This window comes from Moschus berezovskii, chromosome 9 (genome assembly GCF_049115385.1).
Source record: "Moschus berezovskii isolate FMDL1 chromosome 9, NW_MosBer_1.0, whole genome shotgun sequence".
In the NCBI taxonomy this organism is placed as follows: Eukaryota; Metazoa; Chordata; class Mammalia; order Artiodactyla; family Moschidae; genus Moschus; species Moschus berezovskii.
In genome coordinates this window covers 98,270,395-98,297,045 of record NC_142468.1, presented here as the reverse complement: position 1 = coordinate 98,297,045, position 26,651 = coordinate 98,270,395, and the positions used below count along the sequence as shown (strand labels likewise).

At 40.6% G+C, this 26,651-nt stretch overlaps 2 gene segments (V, D, J or C); both read left to right on the top strand.

Annotated features, from left to right (window-relative positions):
* The first annotated feature begins 1,195 nt into the window (after positions 1–1,195).
* Positions 1,196–2,575, top strand: LOC129563464 (T cell receptor alpha variable 26-1-like). The segment is given in 2 exon segments: positions 1,196–1,360; positions 2,138–2,575. Coding segments are annotated over 2 exon segments (408 nt in total).
* A 12,911-nt stretch (positions 2,576–15,486) lies between these two features.
* Positions 15,487–17,734, top strand: LOC129563462 (T cell receptor alpha variable 24-like). The segment is given in 2 exon segments: positions 15,487–15,688; positions 15,853–17,734. Coding segments are annotated over 2 exon segments (357 nt in total).
* The last annotated feature ends 8,917 nt before the right edge of the window (positions 17,735–26,651 follow it).

The following is a 26,651-nucleotide window of genomic DNA, read 5'->3' as shown; positions in this document are numbered from 1 at the left end:
TCCATCCATGGAATTTTCTAGGCAAGAGTACTGGAGTGGGTTGCGATTTCCTTCTCCAGGGGATCTTCCCGACCCAGGGATTGAACCCGGGGTCTCCCGCATTGGGGGCAGACGCTTTACCATCTGAGCCAACAGGGCTGGGAAGTCTATTCATCTTCAAATCTGGGGAGCTTTACAAATAGTAGCTTGCTGACTCTGGTCTGGATTTATCTCTGCAGTTCTTTTATTCAGTCACAAGAGGGGGCTGCTTCATGTGAAAACTGTTACTGGGAGAACGGAAGGGAAATTCGTTTCCCATTGTTGTGCAAGAAAAAAAAGGAAAAATGACACGCTTTCACCTTCTTTAGACAACTTGAGCTTTATTATCCCTTGTTGAATGTGTGTGGTCAAGGATTCAGGGGATCTTAACCCATAAACCTAAGCCCTTTCCATGTACCTCCCTAAAACTGCTTTCCCATTTCCCTGCTCTGATTATCCCTTCCATTTCCTATTTCTTACACTCTTTTCCCCCTCCTCAGACTTTTTCTACCCCTTATACCCACCTCCACTCCCCCCCACTTTGTTTGCTTTTTTTTCTATTCCTTTGCCTTAGCATTCTTGCTGCACAACACCCACAAGTATCGGCAGAGGGAATATGAGGATTGAAGAACACTGTTCAAGGAGGATGGGCTGAACACCATCTGTGTCTATCAGCTGGTATATTAAGACGGACGCATGGAAGATGTCTGCTTATGTGGGAATGCACGCATGATTTCAAGAACCCTCACAAAAGCTGCGAGGTCCAGGATGTGTAGCTTTTCGTCTCAATGTTATTAATTTTTCCTGTCTCCCAGAGTACCTCACTGCCTACTTTTGATTCTCCCATACATTTTCTGGAATGTGGATGGAAATTTTCATGATTTTCATCACAACACAGAGCTCAGTACATTTTTCTTGGATTAATCCATGCATTCCACAGGTTTCATGGAGCATCAGCCAGTTTCTTAAGAAACAAATGAAAGACCAATGTTTGTGCATAGACACATCATTGTGATCGGTGTTCCTTTTCTTGAGCCAGACATTAAACTTCATAGAGGATTTCACTGTGAGCTGGGGACGTTTCACCATTTTGGGGGGACATGACTAAAACCGGGGAGGAAGACATAGATAAGGAGCTGTTTGATCATTGGCTGAGAAGGTCCTGGCAACAACACAGCAGTCTCTGCATTGGTTGCAAGTTTTTACTGACAGCTGTTGCCTCTGTTCTCTGGAACCTCCTCAAGTCAAGGATCAGACACAAGTCTGAGTTCTGAGCCCATGGTCCTAGCTTGTCCCTGAAGTATGAGGCTGGTGACTGGAGTAACTGTGTTCCTGACCTTGGGTAAGTGTTGTGTGTCTGCAAGGGATGACTTTGAGGGCAAAGGGCCACAAAGAGTCACTTACTCTCTATTCCTCTCCCTGTGCTTTATTCAGCATTATAGTGATGGAACTGAGAAATGATCTGTGGGTTTGCTAAGAAGGCCAGTCTTCTACACTACAGTTTAAATCATAGCCACGATACCAGAAGAGTCCTTAGTAGTAAGCAGGTTGTAAGAATTCTCTGGGCTTATTAAGCCAAGGACCCATGGAACAAAGCCTATGGAATCTCTGATTCTTGCCACATATCTTTGGTCTCTATAATTTTGTTGTTGTCCAGTTGCTAAGTTGTATCCAACTTTTTACGACCAAATGGACGTCAGTATGCCAGGCTTCTCTGTCCTTTACTCTCTCCTGGAGTATGCTCAAATTCATGTCCATTGAGACGGTGATGCTGTTTAACCATCTCATCCTCTGATGCCCCCTTCTCCTTTTGCCTTCAATCTTTCCCAGAATCAGGGTATTTTCCAATGAATCAGCTCTTCTCAGCAAGTGGACAAAGTATTGGAGTTTCAATCTCAGCACCAATCCTTCCAATGATATTCACATTTTATTTCCTTTAGGATTGACTGGTTTGATCTCCTTGTAATCCAATAATGAACACCAATAATATTTTTGCAGGACATAAATAGAAACACTGGAATAGGCACCAGGGCCAGACAGTTGTAGGAGGGTTATGCCTTTGATCCGTAGAATTACACTGAAATGTGCTCTAGAGCTAATTTAATTTCTTAACCCATAGGGACTGTGATTGATGCTAAGACCACCCAGCGCAGCTCCATGGATTGTGCTGAAGGAGAAGATGTAAACCTGCCTTGTAACCACTCTAGCATCAGTGGAGATGAATATATACATTGGTATCGGCAAAATCCCAACCAGAGTCCAGAGTATGTCATCCATGGCTTTCGAGACACAGTGAGCAACAGCATGGCCTCTCTGACCATAGCTTCAGACAGAAAGTCCAGCACCTTGGTCCTGCCCCAGGTCACCCTGAGAGACACCGCTGTGTACTACTGCATCGTGAGAGGGGCACACTGGGACAGACGGGGCTGCACCTGTGCAGTATCTCTGGTGGGAAGAAGGGGGGACACAGTGGGGGAGAAGTCATGAGAGCAAATCTAGAGTCATCTGGAAGGAGAGTCAGAGAGCAGTAAGAGATGAGGAAAATGAGGGGAAGGCGAAGGGGAGAAGATGCATAAAGAAAAGAAGAGAAGGAGGACAAGGAAGAAGTGCTTCATTGACTGATGTAGCTGAGAAGAATTATGGGGCTACTAAGAATCCTAGAAATAAATTGAGAAGCATTAGCAATTTTTCATGGTTCTTTCTGTGTCAATAAAATGTTGATTCCAGTGTGTTAGTCTCAACCTAAAATTGAGAAAAATACAAATAGTTCTTGTTCCAAAGGTTTCTTTCATGTGAACTCAGGGCAAGTCTAGACTCTGAAATTTTATAGTTGTTCCACTTAGCATAAATAAGTTACTTTTTCTAAGAAAAATCCCAAATGTTTTTTGTTGCTAGTTTCAAACATGCATATTTGTCAGGAAGAAGCTGTTTTAGAAAGGAACAAAAATTAAGTGAATATTAATTTAGTTTTAATCTATCTGGAAGTTTTACCTCTATATGGTTTTTTCATGGTTTTTTATATTCTTTAAACAACACCTGGGCTGGAAGAAGCACAAGCTGGAATCAAGATTGCCGGGAGAAATATCAATAACCTCAGATATGCATATGGCACTACCCTATGGCAGAAAGTGAAGAGGAACTCAAAGGCCTCTTGATGAAAGTGAAAGAGGAGAGTGAAAAGGCCAGCTTGAAGCTCAACATTCAGAAAACGAAGATCATAGCATCTGGTCCCATCACTTCATGGGAAATAGATGGGGAAACAGTGGAAACAGTGTCAGACTTTATTTTTTTGGGCTCCAAAATCACTGCAGGTGCTGATTACAGCCAGGAAATTAAAAGACGCTTACTCCTTGGAAGGAAAGTTATGACCAATCTAGACAGCATATTGAAAAGCAGAGACATTACTTTGCCAACCAAGGTCCGTCTAGTCAAGGCTATGGTTTTTCCCGTGGTCATGTATGGATGTGAGAGTTGGACTGTGAAGAAAGCTGATCACCGAAGAATGGATGCTTTTGAACTGTGGTGCTGGAGAAGACTCTTGAGAGTCCCTTGGACTGCAGGGAGATCCAACCAGTCCATTCTAAAGGAGATCAATCCTGGGTGTTCATTGGAAGGACTGATGCTAAAGCTGAAACTCCAATACTTTGGCCACCTCATGCGATGAGTAAACTCACTGGAAAGACTCTGATGCTGGGAGGGATTGGGGGTGGGAGAAGACGGGGACGACAGAGAATGAGATGGCTGGATGGCATCACCGACTCTGTGGACATGAGTTTGAGTGAACTCCAGGAGTTGGTGATGGACAGGGAGGCCTGGCGTGCTGTGATTCATGGGGTCGCAAAGAGTCGGATACGACTGAGCGACTGAACTGAACTGAAACAACACCCAGAACCATCTCATCATAAAAGACTCAGGCAGAACAAAAGTAAAAGCCCCTAGCTGTATCATCTTCATTCCAGCCTAGTTTCCACCTTCCTCTGAGAAAACCAAATCTGATAACACTAGCATGCCAGTCTGTTTATTTCAATTATCTATATATTTGCATATAATTTTATGCAATTACATACACATTTACACATACATGCACATGCGTATGGACACAATTTGACAGGCAAGTTGGATTTATTTGAATTTTTTCCAACTTCCCTTTTAACTTTCAGTTAATAATTGTGCTGGAGATCATCCTACAGTAAAAAATCAGTTTGTGCATGCTCAGTGGTATCTGACTCTTTGCAGATTCCTCTGTCCAAGGGATTTTTCAGGCAAGAATACTGGAGTGGGTTGCCATTTTCTCCAATATGGATCTTCCTGACCCAGGGATCAAACCTGGTCTTTTCTGCATTGCAGGCAGATTCTTTACCACTGTGCCACCTGGGAAGCGGTCCAATTAGTTCTTTATAATCCCATGTAGTACTCTGAAACATTCTAATTGCCTTTCTATCAATAAATATTTGTTTCTATTATTGTGCTATCATAAAGAGTGTTGCCTTTATATATCTTTGTAATTCACTTTTGTGTCTACAGGGACATCTCTATTATAATGTAATTTCTGAAACTAGAATGGCTATTTACAAAACAAAGTGAGTTTAAAAATTTTTTAAACAGTGACAGCTTGCCATGTGGTATAAACAATGTGGTATAAACAATTATACTTCAGCTAACAGGAGGAAGGTGCAGTTTGCATCCTCTAAAAATGGAGAGATACCAGTATTTTTAATTTTAACAATCTGAATATACTTTATCGATAGTCATTTTATTGGTCCCTAGGACTTCTCTTGGAGAAGGCAATGGCAAGCCACTCCAGTACTCTTGCCTGGAAAATCCCATGGATGGAGGAGCCTGGTGGGCTGCAGTCCATGGGGTCTCTGGGGGTCGGACACGACTGAGCGACTTCACTTTCACTTTTCACTTTCACACATTGGAGAAGGAGATGGCGGCCCACTCCAGTGTTCTTGCCTGGAGAATCCCAGGGACGGGGGAGCCTGGTGGGCTTCCGTCTATGGGGTCACACAGAGTCGGACACGACTGAAGTGACTTAGCAGCAGCAGCAGGACTTCTCTGGTAGCTCAGCTGGCAAAGCTAAGCTTTAAAGAGATTTTAAAAGTTGCCTATATTCAATCTTAATATATGTTATCCCAACAGTTGAATTTATTTTTAAATCTGAGAATGTTAAGGTCCAAAATCTCAGCCTGTGTAGTTCAATCTGGCCTTACTGGAAATAATAGTAAGAAGAAAGCCCCCCAATAATGAATCAACTGGAAAGTCAATGGAATGAGTCACAATACCAATCACAGAAGGTGACTTATTTTAGGACAAATTTCAAGTATTAGAATAGAAAGTATATGTTATGACTCGAGAAAAACAATAATCCCTAATCCTGTAAAGAGATATCATAGCCCCCTAAATATTCAAATGGTAGTAGAAATATTTATTACCGATTGTAGCAAGATTTTGAAGCATCTTTTTTTTTTGTTTTTTTTTTTTGATCTTTATTTTTTTTTTTTTTATTTTACAGTATTATATTGGTTGGTTTTGCCATACATTGACATGAATTCGCCCCAGGTGCATCTTTAGCTCTTTATTAGCCTCACATTTTCCCCAAGAGAAAAGATAAGTAGAGGAAATTAGAGCACAAGACAGAGAAAGTAAGAGAGAGCCATTCCGGTCCTTGATGTGAGTGGCATCACTAACATAATATTCTTTGATAATCAAAAAGACTGAGAAATCTCTCCTGCTGCATAGGATGCGTACCTAAATGTTAATTGCTTTGTTTATCATGCTTTGGAAATTGCTTTGATTCGTGAGTTAGAGATGAAGGGGTAGATACTTGTACTCAATCTTGGAAAGTGCAACGAGAGGTACTGTACCACATTCCAAAGATCGGCATATCCCTCCAGTCACTTTTTCACCCATTGCCTTCTCTTCATGGCCTTTGAGCTCACTTTCTTCATCCTCACTTCACTTTTCCTGAAACATATCTTTTCGTTCCTTTTTTTTATTGAAATATTCACAGTAATCAGCCCAGTACCCAACAAATAGTAGGTGTTCATTAAATATTTATTGAGTAAAGAAATATTCATGACTGATATTACTAGTAATTGCTAGAGATGCAATAAAATATCAAAAGGGTGAGTTGGATCTTCTATGAAAATAATACAGAGAGTCAAAGAACGTCACATAAATATCATAATGAAGACAGGGATGTATTTGAAAATATTTATTCGTAAACTCATTAATCCTTTCCTTCTATTTCCCTTTCTTTTCCTTCTTCCCACACTCCTTTCCTTCCCTCCTCTCCTTACTCTTTTTTCCCTATCATTTTAGTGAAATATGTCCCCAAGTATTTTGCTAAGCTCTTCCTGTGAATCTTCAGTTTATTCTTATACAAAATCCTTTTCCCATTAAAATTCTTAATACTTTGTGTTTGTCATAAGGTAGTTGGCACCAGATATTTTGAAAAATTAGAATTGCATTTAACTATATTCCCCTACAAAGAGGTGGGAATTCTCTTAATTTTAGAAAAATGCGTACAGAAAAAGTCATTTAAATATCAACTTGTACTCTCAATCAATCCATTTTCCATAACTATAAGCCAACAAAGGTGTTAAAGGTCCATATGATATTTCAGCAATGCTATGTCCATAGGAGAGACAGTGCTTGCTAGAAAGCCTTTTCTTATTCCTGCTTTTTTATCCCCATTCAGAAATAATCCCTACCAATTAAAAAAATTCATGTGCTGTCTTTGTACCAAATATGTCTTGCTTTAAAACATTCTACTGAAATCATCTTTACAAATTACAGATTTAATGAGTACTTTTTAACAGAACTGTAGTTAGTTCTACCACTAGTTTGTGCTAAGTCACTTCAGTCATGTCCGACTCTTAGCAACCCTATGGACTGTAGCTCACCAGGCTCCTCTGTCCATGGGATTCTCTAGGCAAGAATACTGGAGTGGGTTGTTGTGCCCTCCTCCAGGGGATCTTCCTGACCCAGTGATTGAATCCACATCTCTTATGTATCCTGCATTGGCAGAAAGGTTCTTTACCATAGCGCCATCTGGGAACCCTCTATCAGTAGAGATTTACCATTAGATGATCTTACAAGAAAAATAGTAGGAGTTAATAACTTGGAGCTCCACTGGCACATTGTGTATTTTAACTTTATTTCCCTACAACTAATATATTAATAAGTTGAATCATGAAGAGATTGTTAGCAGAGCATACTGAGGATTCTAATGTTTCACAAATTCTACCTGTTTGCACATCTGAGGGACTGAATCTAAAGTTAGAAGAATATCTAACTCATTCGTTACACCAGAATTGCATAAAATGGGCAACATACTAAGTGATTTTCAAATTAACTAATAACAAGTATATACACAATACAGCACATAGAAAAGAAAACATCCTGGGCACACAGAGGAGGAGAAAACTTCTGAAAATAATTCATTTTAGTAATTAGAACAAAAGTTTAGAAAACTGCATCATCCATGTAATAAATACGTGATAACTGTAAAACAAGAAAAAATCTAAAAGTAGAGGAAAAACTTAAATAAAGGAGAATGATATGAACTGATAGAAAGGGTGGCAAAGTAAAATTCTGTGATAAAATTAACACTGGAAAGATATGGCACTAAGAGTTGAAAAACTTTTGCATATATGTGCTAATGAGATAGTAATGAGATCAAACCAGTCAAAACCAAAGGAAATCAACCCTGAGTATTTATTGCAAGGACTGATTCTGAAGCTGATGCTCTAATACATTGGCCATCTGATGTGAAGAGCCAACTCATTAGAAAAGACCCTGATGCTGGTAAGATTGAGGGTAGGAGGAGAATGGGTGACAGAGGATGAGATGGTTAGATGGCATCATTGACTCAATGGACATGAGTGAACGAACTCCGAAAGATAGTGAAAGACAGAGAGCCTTCAGTATCTCTGCGACCCCATGGACTAGCGTGGTGCAGTCCACGGGGCCGCAGAGTCAGACTGACTGAGTGACTGAACAGCAACAAATGTTCACACAAAAATTACATGAATATCCATGACAGCTATATTGGTGATGGCAGAAGCTGGAACTCTGCCAAATGTTCTTCATTGTATGAATAGCTAATTATGCCATGGTACACCCATACAATAAAATATAATTTATAGATATATTTCAACGTGCAACAAAGTCTCAATAAACCATTTTGAGTTGAAAATACCAATAAGTGGAAGATGCATTTAATATACTTAACCTACTGTGAGTCAGAGCTTCGCCTGGCCTACCTTAAAGGCATTATATTGAAAGGGAAAAACATAGTGGCTGTGTGGGCACAGAATGGTTGTAAATGTATCAATTGTTTACCCCCTGTTCCTGGGTCTGCCTGGGAGCTCAGCTCACTGTTGCTACCAAGAACCATCAGAGGATGTCATACAGCATGTTGCTAGCATGGGGAAAGATCAAAATTCAAAGTATCATTTCTAGTGAAGGCATACATAGCTTTCCTCACACCAGAAAGTAAAAAATCCTAAATTGATTCATCTTAAGTTAGAGACAGTCTGTTGTGATTAAAAGAAACAGATTATCAATGATTGTCAACTTGTTTGTTCTATGATACCCCTCAGCTCAAATTTTTACGAATAACTACTTTTGTGAAGCCCTCTTTAAGGCTCAGTCTAACTTAATCACCAGTGAAAGAAAAATAGACAAAGTAAAGGTTTGTGGTGAATTAGACTATTTTTCCCATCTGTGCACAGACCACATTACCTTGAACATGACAAACCCCACTTCCCACTGTGGGGAGTCACACAGGAACAAGGCACTGTGTAAATGTGCTGCCAGGCACAGAGACACTGAACTCTCAGCTGAGGCAGAACTCAGCACATTTGTGCAGGGAATCCACGCCTCATGCCGCTCTCCAGTCTGCTTTGGGTGTTCTTGGCCTTCACCTTCTCTGGTAGGGATGCTTCTAAACATGGGTTCGAGTGTTCAGGGTGAAAGGACTGCACACAGGCCTGTGGTGCTTCACAGGGACTTGGGGAGGAAAGGAGGATTGGGGAAAAGCAAGCATCTTATGATTTTAGTTTGGTTTTTATTTTGGAGTCCTAAATGAGTCTAATTCCTACACTATTTTATTCACTGCTTCATCTCTGTTTTCTGATTTTTTTTCCCACAGAATCTGGTGTGGCCCAGAAAGTTACTCAAGACCAGCTAGACACATCCAGCAAAGCTGGGGAGGCAGTCACCTTGAACTGTGGCTATAAACAAGCTGGAGTATTTATACATTTTTTGGTACAAGGTGCTTGCCAGTGGAGAGATGACTTTCTTTACTGGTCAGGGTTCTTACAGCCTGAATGCAAGGGATGGCTGCTACTACATAAATTTTCAGAAATCACGTAAAGCCATCAGCCTCACCATTTCAGACTTACAGCTGGAAGACTCTGCAAAGTACTTCTGCACTCTCTGGGAACTCAAAGTGATTGATGTAATAGGAAAAGCTGAACAAAAACCCCAGAGCTTAATAAGAGAGAACCCCCCTGCTATGGGACCCCAGCTGAAATATATACCAGCAGACCCCAGACAACAAATGGTAGTCCTGTGGTTGCTTCATCTGTGGTCTGGATCAGAAGATTTAATACTAAAAGAAAGCTCCTTGCATGTCATTTGGAAGCAGGTGCCTAGAGTAACTTTCTACTGATACATTCTCCTCCTAAATTTTTGACTTTAAATCAAACACACAAAACATGTATGCTGCTGCTGCTGCTGAGTCACTTCAGTCGTGTCCGACTCTGTGCGACCCCATAGACGGCAGCCCACCAGGCTCCCCCGTCCCTGGGATTCTCCAGGCAAGAACACTGGAGTGGGTTGCCATTTCCTTCTCCAATGTGTGAAAGTGAAAAGTGAAAGTGAAGTCGCTCAGTCGTGTCCGACCCTTAGCGACCCCACGGACTGCAGCCTACCAGGCTCCTCCATCCATGGGATTTTCTAGGCAAGAGTACTGGAGTGGCTTGCCATTGCCTTCTCCAAAACATGTATAAAGTTGTCTAAATTTGGAAACTTGCCCCATAATAATGCAGAATGGCAGTTTCACCCAAAGATCCTCACATCACAAATCTGGATCTAGAAATTGTCATGAAAATCATCTGCTTAGTCCTTTCCCCTCAGACTTCGTGTCGGGGCCCAATCGGAAGAGAACCGCCAGTGATGCAGAGAGAGAGATGAGTTATAAGGATTGGAACATGGGCAAGGGCTAGAACTGCTGGGAGAGTCCATACACACTGGTATATTTGTATTCGGTGTTGAGGTGAATCCACTGTAAGTCAGCTAGAGTAACATTTGTGAAGGAAAGTTGGGTGTGGACGTAAGCATGGAGGAACTGTGACATGTATGGAAGTGTATGAGGACAACAGAACCCACAAGACACACTAAAACTTGTCTGTCTCTCAGCTCCTTCAGTGGGTGGCCTTCAGGAGAAGTGGATGTCATTTTCCATCATGCTACATGTATACTTGGTCTAATACAAAGAGAACATGAGGAAGAGATCTGGCGGGAGTTCAAGGGGTTCTGAGTCTACAAGAAGTTGAAGTATCAGAGCAGCAGCAACATTATGAGTTGCCATAGTCCCAGGGACCCTGCATGAACCGGCAGGACATGAAAATATGGCTACTTCATCACAACTACCTTCCAAACCTTACACAAATTTGTTTCGTGGCCAACCCTAACCCAGAACAATAGAAGGAAGCGAATTCTGGGAAATAGATTTCCAAATAGTTAAGCTAAGACAGTACTAAGCTACCATAATAGTTTAATTAGTTAACTTCCCTCCTTCTTAACTAGGCATTCATCAGTACCTCTTTGAACAACACAACTTTTAATAAGGACTACAGGGAAACTGTGTTTCCTTTTAATATGATGCAATTATCCTTTATTCAATCAAAACAAGCTCTCTCATTCAAAGAGAATACCAAGTTCATTTACCCATTTATGGGTGATGGTCTTTCCTTTCTAGCTGAATCACACTCTCCAATTGAATCCTGTATCTTAACTACTGAGATAAAATGTAAGATAGATTATCTTGTAGTAGCACGTTTTCTATTACCACAGGCAGGCAAACAGGAGAGGGAAGGTAAAAAATAGCTAACGTGTACATAAATATATTCATGTAAAATGAAAATAACTTTATAACTATTATAGTTTCTGTTATTGCAAATGACCACATGATTGTAAATGGCATTTATAACTAACTCGTCCATTATCCGGACTTCCCTGATAGCTCAGTTGCTAAAAAACCCACCTACAGTGCAGGAAAGCCCAGTTTGATTCTTGGGTTGGGAAGAGCCGCTGGAGAAGGGAGAGGCTACCCACTCCAGTATTCTCGAGTTTCCCTTGTGGCTCAGATGGTAAAGAATCTACTTGCAATGTGAGAGACCTGGGTTCAATCCCTGGGTTGGGAAGATCCCCTGGAGAAAGGAACGGCTACGCACTCCAGAATTCTGCCCTGAAGAATTACATGGATCCATTCCATATTCTCCTTGGTCACAGCAGGAACCTCCACTCACTGTTGTACTTGACTTCCTATAAAACAAGCTCCTTATTCAAGAGCAATGCTATGTGGAAAGTCGTAAAGATGAATTAGGAAATCTGCAAGTCCACCACTGTGGTTTTGGCAGAAGTTTGCAGAGCTTTGAAGACAAATCAAAGGGTCTATTTTAGTGGAAAAAAATCTTGCTAATACTGAGGGAAATTGATATGTTGTATTCTGGAAAACATCATTAAGAATGGTACCTGACTTCTCATTATAGGCCATAGCAGTCACAAAAAGGTAACCATTTCTAAATTTTCTAAAGAAAACAAGTAAGTTTCAAGGGAACTTCTTATGAGCATGAAAGTATATTTTTAAATTGCTTTTGTTTGTTAGAAATCACTGCTAAGAAAGTGGAAAGTCAATGCCCACTGGAAGGCTATATATGCAATACACAGTCCTGAGTAAGCACTCAAATGCAGGATATATTAAAAGCTCATAAATCAATAAGAAGAGAAAATAATTAATAAGTATGGCAAAATCTTAGAGATCCAAATCAGAGATATTATATCCAACAGCTAGTAAACATGCAACATGTCCCTGATTTCACTATTTTTTAGGGAAACCAAAATCAAACCATCTGTGTCCTTTTAGCACCCTGAGTGTATCAATGTAGCAAGCTGGATATGATGCCAGAAGGATAAGGAAAAGTAGTGACTGTCTCCAAGAAAGCAAGTGATTAAGCAAACGTCCTAGAATTCATCACTGAACTGATGTGCGTGGGGGGTGGGGGTGAAGCAGGTCACAGACCCAGACAATGAAGGAAAGGCAGGAGTTAGTAAAATAAACAAAGCTGATATTTATTGAACTTACTATATATCAGGGACTGTAGGATGCATTTCTGATCCGTTGTCTAAGTATAAAAACCCTGCTGCTACTGCTAAGTCACTTCAGTCGTGTCCGACTCTGTGTGACCCCGTCGACGGAAGCCCACCAGGCTCCCCCGACCCTGGGATTCTCCAGGCAAGAACACTGGAGTGGGTTGCCATTTCCTTCTCCAATGTGTGAAAGTGAAAAGTGAAAGTGAAGTCACTCAGTCGTGTCCAACCCTTAGCGACCCCACGGACTGCAGCCTACCAGGCTCCTCCGTCTATGGGATTTTCTAAGCAATAGTACTGGAGTGGCTTGCCATTGCCTTCTCCGATAAAAACCCTAAGAGACAAGTTTTAGGAATTTAGAAAGATAGTATTTCAATTTTTTTCATTTCAATCTTTGAAAAATGAGACATAACTTTCCTGTGAGAAGTGTCTCAAACTTTTATTGTCTTCCAGAGTGTACCGTTTACAGGACTCCTTAAGAGAAAGATTTGGGTAAGGAGAAGGACTTGGATCTAAGACAGGTGGCTGGATGTCTCAGTGATGGTGACATTATAAGTCTAAACTGGAACCTAAAGGCAACTAGGAAAGAAGATGCCAAATCTAAGCACAAATTGCCCCAGGATCAGTAGATGAGAAAATCTTCCACTAGCCGGTTAATAATGCTAAATGTTTTAGCAAGTTTGTTAGTTGTAGTGTGCCTGAAAAAACAAGAGGCTAAAGGAAAAGATGAGATATTACTCCTTAAACACTCCAAGCATATTGTATATCAAGACCTATGCCCCTTGCTTTTGACCTCTCTGCTGTGATGCTATCCCTCAAAATATTTACATAACTCAAATGTCACACCTTTGTGAATGCTTTATCTTAATCTTACTATTTGCATTCCCAGAGAATCAGGCTCCAGCACACTGCGTGTATCAAGAATGAAAGTTGAAGCACTGCCCCATGGTGTCTTGCTAAATATTTTGTGACGCTTACCCTGGGCTCCTTGCCGCCCTCTAGTGATCATGGATTAAATTGGGGGGAAGCCCGGTCGTGTGTGTATTATGCGCCTAGAGAAGCCCATGGACTGAGGAGCCTGGCTGGCTACAGTCCAAAGGGTTTCAAAGACTGAGCGACTAAGCATGTACGCATGCATGCTAGTCACAATAGGGGCTGCCATTGTTGAACCAAAGTCAGTAAACGTCTCAATCCAGAAATCATAGGAGAGAGAAGATTCGGGAGAACTGGCCGGTTTTTAATCTTTGCTTACCATGGGGTCGCGGAGAGTCAGACACGACTGAGCGACTGAACTGAACTGAACCAGATGTGAAAATGATTGACTTCAAATGACAAATTTTGGGTTGGCTAAAAAGTATCTTCATGTTTTCTTGTAACATCTTGCATGTGATGATTTTGACTGGCAAGTAATAGGCTACCTTGGAAAGGAAGCTCAGAATTATTGCACAAAGGGTTGTTTTCTTTTTTCCTTCTTTTTCTGGTAAGTGAAATAATTTCTACTGCTCTGTCCTTTCTTGTAATATAGTATAGAAATATTCTGAGAATGGGAGCAAGACTCAATAATAGGGAAAAAACTAAGCAATCATAGCAAACAATGCTTGGTATACTCATTCCAACAACCACATCTAATCTCTCAATATAACATCCTAATGAACTGATTTTCCCTGAACAGTAAGAACATGATAGACCATGGAAACTTATGAAAATACAGGAAATCTACCATTTAAACTGCCAATTACACCTCAAAAAATATTAAGCTCTACCTTGTGGATAGACTCCTTTGCAATTTGAGAGTTTGGCTCCCAAATTCTCAATGTTTTGTGCATTGCTTGCAACTGACTGAGTGCCTGTGCTAGGGAAATTGTTGTGTGAAGTGATTTCCAGGTGTGTTCTCAGTCAGTTCTTATCCTAACCCTTCAAGGTTGGCTCCACGCTACTTTAGGGAGGCAGTGTAACAGTGCTTGAGATGGAAGACTTGGACTGTTTCTAGACCTATCACTCATTAGTGAGTGATCTTGGGAGTATCCCTTAATTATTTTTATGCTTCAGTTTCCTCATATCTGCAATGTGGATATTGATAGACTCTACCATGCAGGGTTCTTAGGAGAAGTGAATGAGATGATGAATGCCAGTGTGAGCCCAGTGCCCACCAGAAGGATACTGACTATTCACAGAAATGAAAATTGAACATGAGAGAGGTTCAGTACCTTGCCTGGTGTTGCAGAGTAAGTGTCAGAGTGGAGCCCTCCCTCCATACCTTACTTAGAGAAGATGCCTTCCTCATCCCAAGAGTAACTCTCTATCCTAATACAGTATTGTATTGTCTTTAAAGTGCTTATTCAATGCAGTAGGTGCTGTGCTGGTTTTATTCTTGCTCAGGGAGCTAAGATGCTATATCCCTTGTCCCCAAAAAACAAAAACATAAAAAAACCCAGAAGCAATATTATAACAAATTCAATAAAGGTGTTAAAAATGATTGATATCAAGAAAATTCTTTTAAAACAAGAAAGAAAATAAACAAGTAAACTTCTATTATTTTTAAAATATATTACTCTAGCATTTAAAACATTTACAGAATATCACAAATCTAGGGGCATGACAGATTTCAAACACCATAGGCTCCGTACCAGATAGATAAGTGTTCTAATTCTTACTATGCCACTTACCTGATATTTCACCTTGAGTCAATCACCCAAACTCTTTGAGCTTCAATTTTTGTTATTTGTAAATTAGCAATAATAGTAACTCTATTGTGTGACTTTCTTATTAGAATAATGTACATGAAGCAAAACAAAATTCAGCTCATTAAGTTGGTGAACATTTCTATTCTATTAAATTCTGTAAGTTAAAAAAATTTTGTTTAAAATACGTATCAAGATTCTTAACCAAAGTGGGATTCATGTCACATATAACCATCCCACTCTCTCAAGTTAAATAGTAGCAGTCCATGATTAAACAGCCCACTTCTGAAAGGTTGTCAGTTCTCTTTGTGTAGTGAGCTCATCTCAATGTTTGTGAAGTTGGTCTCAAGAAAGAGGAGTTTGATCCCTCATTTTGAACCACAAGCAACTGATCTAGGGCAGAAATGGTTGGTGTGTTTCTAGCACATGTATGTGGTCTTGTCTCTGATTGGTTGGGCAACCAGGTACAGAAACCTATTTTCTGAAGCAGAAAGTTTCACAGATCTAGGCTGCAGAACGTTCCTCTACTGAGGATACTTGAGCAGGATAAATGGAGAGGAACACTTCGCCAGCCTCATGGCTGATCCTGTGGCTTCATCTTGGCCGTAAGTCCCGGGGCTGCTGAAGACATTCTGAACAGTCTGGGTGGTGATGGGGAAGGAGGGGGATGCAGTCAGGCACCTCAGGATTCTAATATTTGGGAATGTGTGAAGGCAATGAATACTGTAGAGAAATCAGTTTCTATGTGTGACCTTGTCTTTCTGAACAGGAGTGAGCAGCCTCTTGACTGTGGAACAGCGTCCTGCCTTGCTGTGGGTTCAGGAAGGAGAGAGCACCAATTTCACCTGCAGCTTCCCTTCCAGCTCTTTCTATGCTTTACACTGGTACAGATGGGAACCTGCAAAGGGCCCCAAGAACCTGTTTGTAATAAGTGTAAATGGGGATGAAAAGAAGCAAGGACGCGTGAGAGTCACTCTGAATACTAAGGAGGGCTACAGCTCCATGTACATCAGAGGATCCCAGCCTGAAGACTCAGCCACCTACCTCTGTGCCTCCACACAGTGCCACTAAGCCCCCTGCAGCCCATACCCAAACCCGTGCCTGCTGCTCCTCTGGGACCAGCATTGAGGAAGAGCAACTGTCAGGAGGAAAAGGGAAATTCAATGAATGGCAGTGTTTTTGGTAATCAGGGGGAAATGCAGACATAGATAAACAGGCATTCCAGCCACTGTAGCTCCCTCAACTAACTGGACTGTTCCTAAACATTACTAATCTCCACTACCACCAGTGTACTGGCCATGTCATTGAGACCAATTCCTAGCCTCCTCTTTTCCCATGATCCCAAGTGAACTAGATAGTACTCAAACCTATCTAAAAGAATGTGGTTATGCCTGGGTACTGTTCACCCTCACTGTTGCTGCATCCTAAGAGCTAGTCTTTATGGTATTTCCTTATGTGCGTGAATGTAATATGGGGATATGCTATCTCACACATCTGGCATGGAAGTCTGCATGTTTTATACCAGACCAGTCAGTTCTGTCTCATTTAACTCATTGGAGATTTTGGTTTGCTTTACTTCAAACTTCCCACTACATGGACATCTGTATGTCATTTCTTTACTATGTGGATGTTTGCATTTTTAAAAATAGGTTTGATATCTGGAAGAAGCATTGATAGGGGAAATATGCTACTAAACTTGGTCTCTCCCCTAGTTTATATTTTAATTGTGATAATGAATCAGTAACTGAACTCCAGGATCTGAGTTTCTTACTTAGTAATTTCCAGGTATAAGAAGCTGATAAATTATCTGGTCCTGTGCTCATTTTGCAGATTTCCAAATAACCCACCAGTTTAATATCATATTGGGCTTCTCTGATGGCTCAGATGGTAAAGAATCTGCCCACAATGTCAGGAAGATACCCTGGAGAAGGGAATGGCTACCCATTTCAGTATTCTTGCCTGGATAATTCCATGGGCAGAGGAACCTGGTCGGCTATTGTCCGTGGGGTCACAAAGAGTTGGACATGACTGAGTGACTAGTAGGTAACTTTGGCCACTAGTTTCCACATGAGCTTATAGAATAAACACGTTTCAAATGGCAAACTGGTGCCAGAGGGCTAATGAAGCACATAGACCTTAATGATCATCAGGGTCACGTCAGTTCACTTCTCAGGTGGCACCACATCCACCTCCTCATCTCTATGCCCCTTGCAACTCCCCTAATCCAGGCATTTAGCACCTCTCACTTGGATAACTGCAAGGGCCTCTTCACTCCCTTCCTGCCTTTACTCTCAACTCTTTGAATCTGACTTCTACATGACTACAGAGTTATTTTATGTATATATTATATATATGTCTGTATGTATCGGAGAAGAAAATGACAACCCACTTCAATATTCTTGCCTGGGAAATCCCATGGACAGAGGAGCCTGGCGTGCTGCTTTCATGGGGTCACATAGAATTGGACACAACTTAGCAACTGAACAACAATAACATTTATCTGTATATATATATACATATAATTAGTTTGCTTCCTGCTCATCTTTGGATAATGAGGAACCATTAGAAATTGTGAAGATCAAATTTTATATTAAGAATTCAAGGCAATGTACAATTTTTTCCCTGAGTTACTTCTAGTTTTCTCCTTCACCCTTTTCTGCCACACACTCTAGATGTACATCAGCCACTCTAAAATAAAACCATTTATGCTGGTATTAAGCTCTTTCCTTAATCTGAACCTTTGCAGATGCTGTCCTCTTTGGTCAGAACGGTTTTACCCAAGTACTTGTGTAAAACACATTTATATACTCAACCTTTACAGCCCAGTTCAAGCAACACTACTTCTTATGTGAAATCTCAGAGGATAATATTGCTAACATAATTATAAATATTCTTGGATCTGTCACCTCTTAAGATGTTTTGACAGGAGTATTTGCTACTGAGGGCCATCTTATGTTTATATTCATTCAAACTGTTTCCTACAAGGCATGAAGAGATTCCTTTTAGTCCACAAAACAAAGCAGGGTCAGGTTCCCTTCTTTTCATTTAGCAAATAACTCCTTTACAGCACGAGTCCCAGAGATAGGCTATAGCAAATACGATGGTGTGAGTCAGGAAAGGGCAACCTTCTCCAGTGGGTGACTATTCTGTCTTGGTTTGCATCCTTCTGTGTAAACTGCGGCAGGGCTCCTGATCTGCATGAAGACCAGGGAACTTTTAAAGCATCCACAGTGCTGCTCCAGACCCATTGCTCTTTTAGGGTGGAGGTGGAGCCTTCACCAACATAGTATTGCTAGATTTGTCTTCATTTGGGGGTCCAAATCCAACACGCCTGAAAAGGAAAAGTTAGCCCAATTATGTGCATTTCAAAGAACTTTGTTAACTCATGGAATTTTCCTTTTCCATTACATCCTAAACCTGCTTCTCTTTCTGTTTCTATATATAAAGTAATTCAGATTCAGATTTACTTTTGACTTTAAAGAAGTTTTGAGATTTCTACTGTTTGTGTAATTACATGGCAACACTTCAAAGACATTAAGGATTGTATAGTGAGTCGGAAGGTGGGCCCCGAAAAATACATTCACATCCTAATCCACAGAAACTGTGAATGTGAACTTAAATTTAACAAAGAACCTTTTCAAATGTAATTAAGCAAAGGATATAAAAATCCAATCATACAGGATTGTCTTGGTGGGGCCTCAATTCAGTGACAAATGTCCTTTTAAGAGACACACAGGTGAGAATTGTGTCCTTCCTCACCAGGAATTCCTTGTGACTTCCTGATGTCCTTGAGTCTTCTTGATGGAGGAGGAGGTTGGAGGTATACAGTCACAAGCAAAGGACCACATGGAACCACCAGAAGTCAGAAGAGGCAAGGAAGGAGTCTCTCCTAGAACATCTGGAAGGAGTATGTTCCTGCTGACACCCTGTTGTCAGACTTCTGCCCTCCAGTTTGAAGGGAACTGATTCTTGTTTTTTGGAACCATCGAATTTGTGATGATTTGTTATGGGAGAACTAGGGCTACTAGGACTCACACAGTTTTCCAAGGGTAACATTTCTAAATAGCTACAAGCAACTCCTGATTGTTTGCATTCATGGAAGGGCACTTTTAAATTGCTCTTTGGGACATTTGCATTCAAATTCTCACATATGCAAACATACATATTTATTTATCATTCAACAAATGTTTGAGTAACCACTATTTACCAGGTATTATTGGATCAGCAATTTTTGATCCAGTCACAGAGGGGCAGCATCTGCAAACACAGACACTTCATGGGGAAGATGGGTAGGTAATAAGGTAGTAAGTCTGATTGGCTGTCTGAAATTGTAGCCACTCCCTTCTATTTTCTTTCCAAAAGGCAGTATAGACTACATTTCTATAGGTCTGGAAGAAGCTGATACAAGGGAAACCCTTTTGGGAGCAGGCAGATTCAGCAACTCTTTCTGAGGAGGAAGAAAAGGGAGATGCTACTGTTAGCACCAGGGTTGATCTTATGGATGCAAATATCACGTGAGTTTGGGGTTTCCCTGATTGATCCCAGAAAATTCAGCACATAGGAATCTTATCTGCAGGCAGCTGTAGGAATGGGATTTTCTGACTGAGAGAAGGATGTTGAGAAAAGCATAAGAACTAAAATGTGGGAGATAGAGGGAGCTGGGGAGGGAGACATGGAAAGAAGGAGAAAACACACAAGAAGAAGGAGAGAGACCACGACAGCTGAGAGAATAAACATCTAATCAGACTTTCTCTGTTACTTCTCACTGCTTTTCTGAACAGAAATGAATGGACAACAGATAAAGCATTTCCCTGAATTCTTGCTTCTGCAAGAAGGCGAGAACTTCACCACATACTGCAATTCCTCAAGCACATTTTACAGTTTACAGTGGTATAAGCAGAGCCCTGGGGGAAGTCCTGTCTTCTTGATGTTATTAGCTAAGATTGGAGAAGTGAGGACCCAGCAGAGACTGACAGGTCGGCTTGGAGAGACCAGAAAGCACAGCTCCCTGCACCTGGCTGCTGCCCAGCTCTCAGATGTAGGAACCTACTTCTGTGCTGGGCACAGTGCTCTGGAAGCACCTGCTATCTGTCCCCAAACCTCACTGTGGGCTCCAGTGGTCGCTCCTCCTCATCTCTGCTCAGAGCAGGGGCCAGAGAAAGTTGAAGTTGTGATGTCTATGAAGAAATTGAAGCTTTAATTAAAAAAAAAAATCCCCAGACTCAATGTCACTGAAGAGTTCTGTCAAACATTGAATTATACACAATTTCTTGCAGAAAATAGAAAGAAAATAATTCTTCACTCATTTTATGAGGCTAATATTACCCTGATACCCAAATCAGACAAAGACCATAAAGAACCAAAAACTACAGGGAAATATCTTTTATCTTGAAGATAGACACAAATTTCTGAAAATATTTTAGCAAGTACAATTCATTGATATATAAAATGAATAATATACTGAGCACAAATGTAATTTCTTTCAAGGGTGCAAGACACTTTAATATTGAAAATCAATGGATGGAATTCACCATATTAACAGGGTAGAAATGAAAACTCATTTCATCATATTAATCTAGTCAGAAAAAAAGGATTTGCAAAAACTCACTAGTCAGTTATGGTGAAAACTCTGAGAATCACAAGAATTGTGAGGAATCTCCTCAAAAGCTAAAGGTATTCTTACTAGTAAAAGACTATGATTTTCTCTAATAAAGAGAAGAAAGCCAGAGTGTCCATTCTTGTCTCTCTTTCGGTACAGTGCTAGATGTTGGAGCCAGTGCAATAAAGAAAGTGGATGACCAATCTAACAGAGTTGAAAGAAAAAATAAAACTGCCACTATTTGCTGGTAACATGATTATCTATGTAGAAAATCCAAAGGATATACCCCTAAAATTATATTAGGGAAATCCAAATTAAAATTACAAAGAGAAACCGCTTCACATCTATCATAAGGGCTAAAATGAAAATTACTGACAATACCAAGTTCTGGCAATGAAGCAGAGAAATTGGATCATTCATGCATTGCTGGTGGGTGAATGGCCCAGTCATTCTAGAAAACAATCCAAGAGTTTCACATAAATTTAAATATTCACTTACTGAACAACCCAGCAATCACACTCCTGGGTATTTATGCTTGAGAAAGGAAAACTTTATGTTCACACAAAAATATGTACATTAGTACTGGAAATTAACCAGTGATCTTCACTGAATGAACAGATAAATATCCTGTAGTACATTTACACAATGAAATATTATTTATACATCTTACTCAACTTCAATAAGATTATTTTGCAATAAATCATTTTAAGTTGAAACAATAGTGAGTCAAAAGTTCATTTAATTTGGGAAGGAAATCTAAAAAACTGTGGAGATAAATGTATACATGTATAACTGATTTTCTTTGCTGTACTGCAGAAACTAACATTGTAAAGAAACTATACTTCAATAAAAATAAATTAAAATTTAAAAATGATAACCCATCTAATATATTTAACCTAGCTTCCCTTGGAAGTGAAAGTCGCTCAGTCATGTCCGACTCTTTGTGACCCTATGGACTGTCTATGGAATTCTCCAGGCCAGCCTACTGGAATGGGTAGCCTTTCTCTTCTCCAGGGCATCTTCCCAATCCAGGGATCGAACACAGGTCTCCGCATTGCAGGTGGATTCTTAATCAGCTGAGCCACAAGGGAAACCCAAGAATACTGGCGTGGGTAGCATATCCCTTCTCCAGAGGAATTTCTTAACCCAGGAATCAAACAAGGGTCTCCTGCTTTGCAGCAAATTGTTTACCAACTCAGCTATCAGGGAAGCAGTAGCTTCCCTTAAATGTGGCCAATACTTACATTAGCCTACATTTGGGAAAAAATTGTCTATTTTACACTAAAATGATGAAAATCCTATGAATGTGTTAAGTACTGTACTGAAAGTGAAAATCAGAATGGTTATATGGGTATTAAATGGCTGTAAATGTGTTTGTTGGTTGTTTACACTTATGATTTTGAGGCTGGCCAGGAGCTCAGCTCACTGCTGCTGCCCAGAATCACCAGGAAATATCATACTGCATGTTGCTAGCCCGGGAAAAGATAAAATTTCAATATTCCAAATATGGTTTCTACTGAATGCATACCACTTTCTCGCTACTGTAAAGTCAAAAGTCCTAAATTGAATTATCCTTAATAAAGTTGGGGACAGTCTGTAGTGATTAAAAGTAAAAGATGATTGATATATGCAATAGTCTAGATAGATCTCAGGATGTTATGATGAGTAAAAAAGAAAAATCTCAGAGGTTACATGGTATATGATTACACTTACTAGATATTATGATTGTATACATAGTGTGATTCAACTTATACAACAGTCTCAACAGGACAAAATACAAAGATGAAAGGAGATCAGTAGTGACCTGGATTGTAAAGAATTATAGGCCTCGGGAGGGTGTGCAAAGAGAGTTTCTTTCGAGAGATGGAACAATTCTATGTCATGATTTTTATGGTGGTAACAAGAACCTATACAAGTGATAAAGTTTCACAGAGCCATGCATCAAAACCAAAGAGGGCATACAAAACGGAGGTATCAGATCACGATCTATATTTTAATAAAATTTTAACAGTATCAATTTCCTTGTATGTATATGTAATTATTATATTAGCATATTTTAGAATATCAAGCTGCTCCCCAGGTTGTTGTGGGCCTTTGTGGTCTCTTCTGTCTAGTTACAAATAATTGGAAACCAAGGCATCTGTAGTTTTCAAGGGTTGCAGGGGTGGGAATGGTTGTCAAAACAAGTTCTTTAGGGTGATGGAATGGTTCTGTATATGTTCAAGCAGGTTTTAGAAAAGGCAGAGGCACCAGAGATCAAATTGTCAACATCTGCTGGATCATGGAGAAAGCAAGAGAGTTCCAGAAAAACATCTATTTCTGCTTCATTGACTATGCCAAAGCCTTTGACTGTGTGGATCACAATAAACTGTGAAACATTCTGAAAGAGATGGGAATACCAGACCACCTGACCTGCCTCTTGAGAAACCTGTATGCAGGTCAGGAAGCAACCATTAGAACTGCGCATGGAATGACAGACTGATTCCAAATAGGAAAAGGAGTACGTCAAGGTTGTATATTGTCACCCTGCTTATTTAACTTATATGCAGAGTACATTATGAGGAACGCTGGGCTGGAAGAAGCACAAGCTGGAATCAAGATTGCTGGGAGAAATATCAATAACCTCAGATATGCAGATGACACCACCCTTATGGCAGAAAGTGAAGAGGAACTCAAAAGTCTCTTGATGAAAGTGAAAGAGGAGAGTGAAAAAGTTGGCTTGAAGCTCAACATTCAGAAAACAAAGATCATGGCATCTGGTCCCATCACTTCATGGGAAACAGATGGGGACACAGTGGAAACAGTGTCAGACTTTATTTTTCTGGGCTCCAAATTTGCAGCCATGAAATTAAAGGCGCTTACTCCTTGGAAGGAAAGTTATGACCAACCTAGATAGCATATTAAAAAGCAGAGACATTACTTTGCCAACCAAGGTCTGTCTAGTCAAGGCTATGGTCTTACCTGTGGTCATGTATGGATGTGAGAGTTGGACTGTGAAGAAAGCTGATCACTGAAGAATTGATGCTTTTGAACTGTGGTGCTGGAGAAGAGTTTTGAGAGTCCTTTGGACTGCAAGGAGATCCAACCAGTCCATTCTAAAGGAGATCAATCTTGGGTGTTCATTGGAAGGACTGATGCTAATGCTAGAACTCCAATAGTTTGGCCACCTCATGGGAAGAGTTGACTCATTGGAAAAGACTCTGATGCTGGGAGGGGGCAGGAGGAGAAGGGGACGACAGAGAATGAGATGGCTGGATGGCATCACCGACTCGATGGACATGAGTTTGAGTGAACTCCAGGAGTTGGTGATGGACAGGGAGGCCTGGCGTGCTGCGATTCATGGGATCTCAAAGAGTTGGACACGACTGAGCGACTGAACTGAACTGAACTGAATTATAATTTATAAATGTGATCAATTTCACAACTATGCATAAAAAAGTGGATATAAACATTTAATAAATATAATATACTGATACGTATAATATATGCATTGTCTTGTGGTTCCCCAGACTGCTCTGGGCATTTGTGGTCTCCCCTGCTTCCTTGTAAATAATTAGAAACCAGGACATCAACTGCCTGTCACTCAGAGTTCATATGGGACAGAAGAATAGATTGTTCAATCACTCACTAATGCTTTCTTTTGACCTTAAATTCTAAGAACTGGCACTGTTTTGGAGACTGTGTCTATACTTCCTTTTCTACTTGTTGTTTGCTTTTGGTTCTTTTAAATTAATTTATCTATTAAAATGATGAAACCAAGTGGAAGATTGAGAGATACATACTTCATAATAATGTACAGTATACAAAACTTCAATCATCAAGTTCTGTGGTATTGACATATACTAAGTATTTTTGGGCTCCAAAATCACTGCAGATGCTGACTGCAGCCATGAAATTAAAAGATGCTTACTCCTTGGAAGGAAAGTTATGACCAACCTAGATAGCATATTAAAAAGCAGAGACATTACTTTGCCAACCAGGGTCCATCTAGTCAAGGCTATGGTTTTTCCCGTGGTCATGTATGGATGTGAGAATTGGACTGTGAAGAAAGCTGATCACTGAAGAATTGATGCTTTTTAACAGTGGTGCTGGAGAAGACTCTTGAGAGTCCCTTGGACTTCAAGGAGCTCCAACCAGTCCATTCTAGAGGAAATCAATCCTGGGTGTTCATTGGAAGGACTGATGCTAAAGCTGAAACTCCAATACTTTGGCCACCTCATGTGAAGAGTTGACTCACTGGAAAAGACTCTGATGCTGGGAGGGACTGGGGGTGGTAGGAGACGGGGACGACAGAGAATGAGATGGCTGGATGGCATCACCAACTCGATGGACATGAGTTTGAGTGAACTCCAGGAGTTGGTGATGGACAGGCAGGCCTGGCGTGCTGTGATTCATGGGGTCACAAAGAGTCGGACACGACTGAGCGACTGAACTGGACTGAACTGAAAGTATTTGAACAGGACTGGAAAAGCTCAGTATTCATTCCATCCCCAAGAAGGGCAATGCCAAAGATTGCTCAAATTATTATGCAATTGTGCTCATTTCACATGCAAGTAAGATTATGCTTAAAATCCTTCAGCTAGCCTTCAGCAGTACATGAACCAAGAAACTCCAGCTATACAAACTGGGTTTCAAAGGGGCAGAGGAACCAGAGTCAAATTGCCAACATTCATGGGATCATGGAGAAAACAAAGGAATTCCAGATAAGCATCTACTACTGTTTCATTGACTACAGTAAAAACTTTGTGTGGATAACAACAAATCGGAAAATTCTTAAGGAGATGAAAATACCAGCCCACCTTACTTGTTTCCTGAAAAACCTGTATGTAGGTCAAGAAGCAACAGTTAGAACTGGACATGGAACAACCGACTGGTTCCAAATTGGGAAAGGAGTATGTCAAGGTTATATTGGCAGTCCTCTTATTTAACTTATATGCAGAGTATAACATGTGAAATGCTGGGCTGGATGAATCACAAACTGGAATCAAGATTGTTGGGGGAAATATAAAAAACCTCAGATATGCATAAGATACCACTCTAATGGGAGAAAATGAAGAGGAACTGAAAGGGCTTTTGGATGAGTGTGAAAGAGGAGAGTGAAAAAGCTGCCTTGAAACTCAACATTCAAAAATCTAAGATCATGGCATCTGGTCCCATCACTTCACGGCAAATAGAAGGGGAAAAAGTAGACTTGGACTCCAAAATCCCTATGGACAGTGGCTGCAGCCATGAAATGGAAAGATGCTTGCTCCTTGGAAGAAAAGATATGACAAACTTGCACGTGGGCTAAGTTGCTTCAGTCGTGTCCGGCTCTGCATCCCTATGAACCATAGCCCTCCAGGCTCCTCTGTCCATGAAATTTTTCAGGCAAGAATATTGGAGTGGGTTGCCATACCCTCCTCCAGGCAATCTTCTTGACCTAGGGATCAAACCCACATCTCTTATGTCTCCTGCATTTGCAGGTGGGTTTTTAAACTCTTGTGCTCCCTGGGAAGCTTAAGATGGCATATTAAAAAACAGACACATCACTTTGCTGACAAAGGTCTGTATAGTCAAAGCTATGGTTTTTCCAATTGTCATGTGTGGTGTGAGAATTGGACCATAAATAAGGGTGAATACGAAGAATTGATGCTTTTGAATTGTGGTGCTGGAGAAAGCTCTTGAGAGTCCCTTGGACTGCAAGGAGGACAAACCAGTCAGTCCTAATATAAATCAACTGTGAATATTCACTGGAAGGACTGATGCTGAAGCTGAAGCTCCAATACTTTGGCCAACTGATGTGAAGAGCCAATTCATTGGAAAAACTCTGATGCTGGGAAAGATTGAAGGCAAAAGGAGAAAGGTACAGCAGAGGATGAGGTGGTTAGATAGCGTCATTGACTCAATGGACATGAATTAGAGCAACTTTGGGAGATATTGACGTACAGTGTAGCCTGGTGTTCTGCAGTCCATGGGGTCACAAAGTTTGG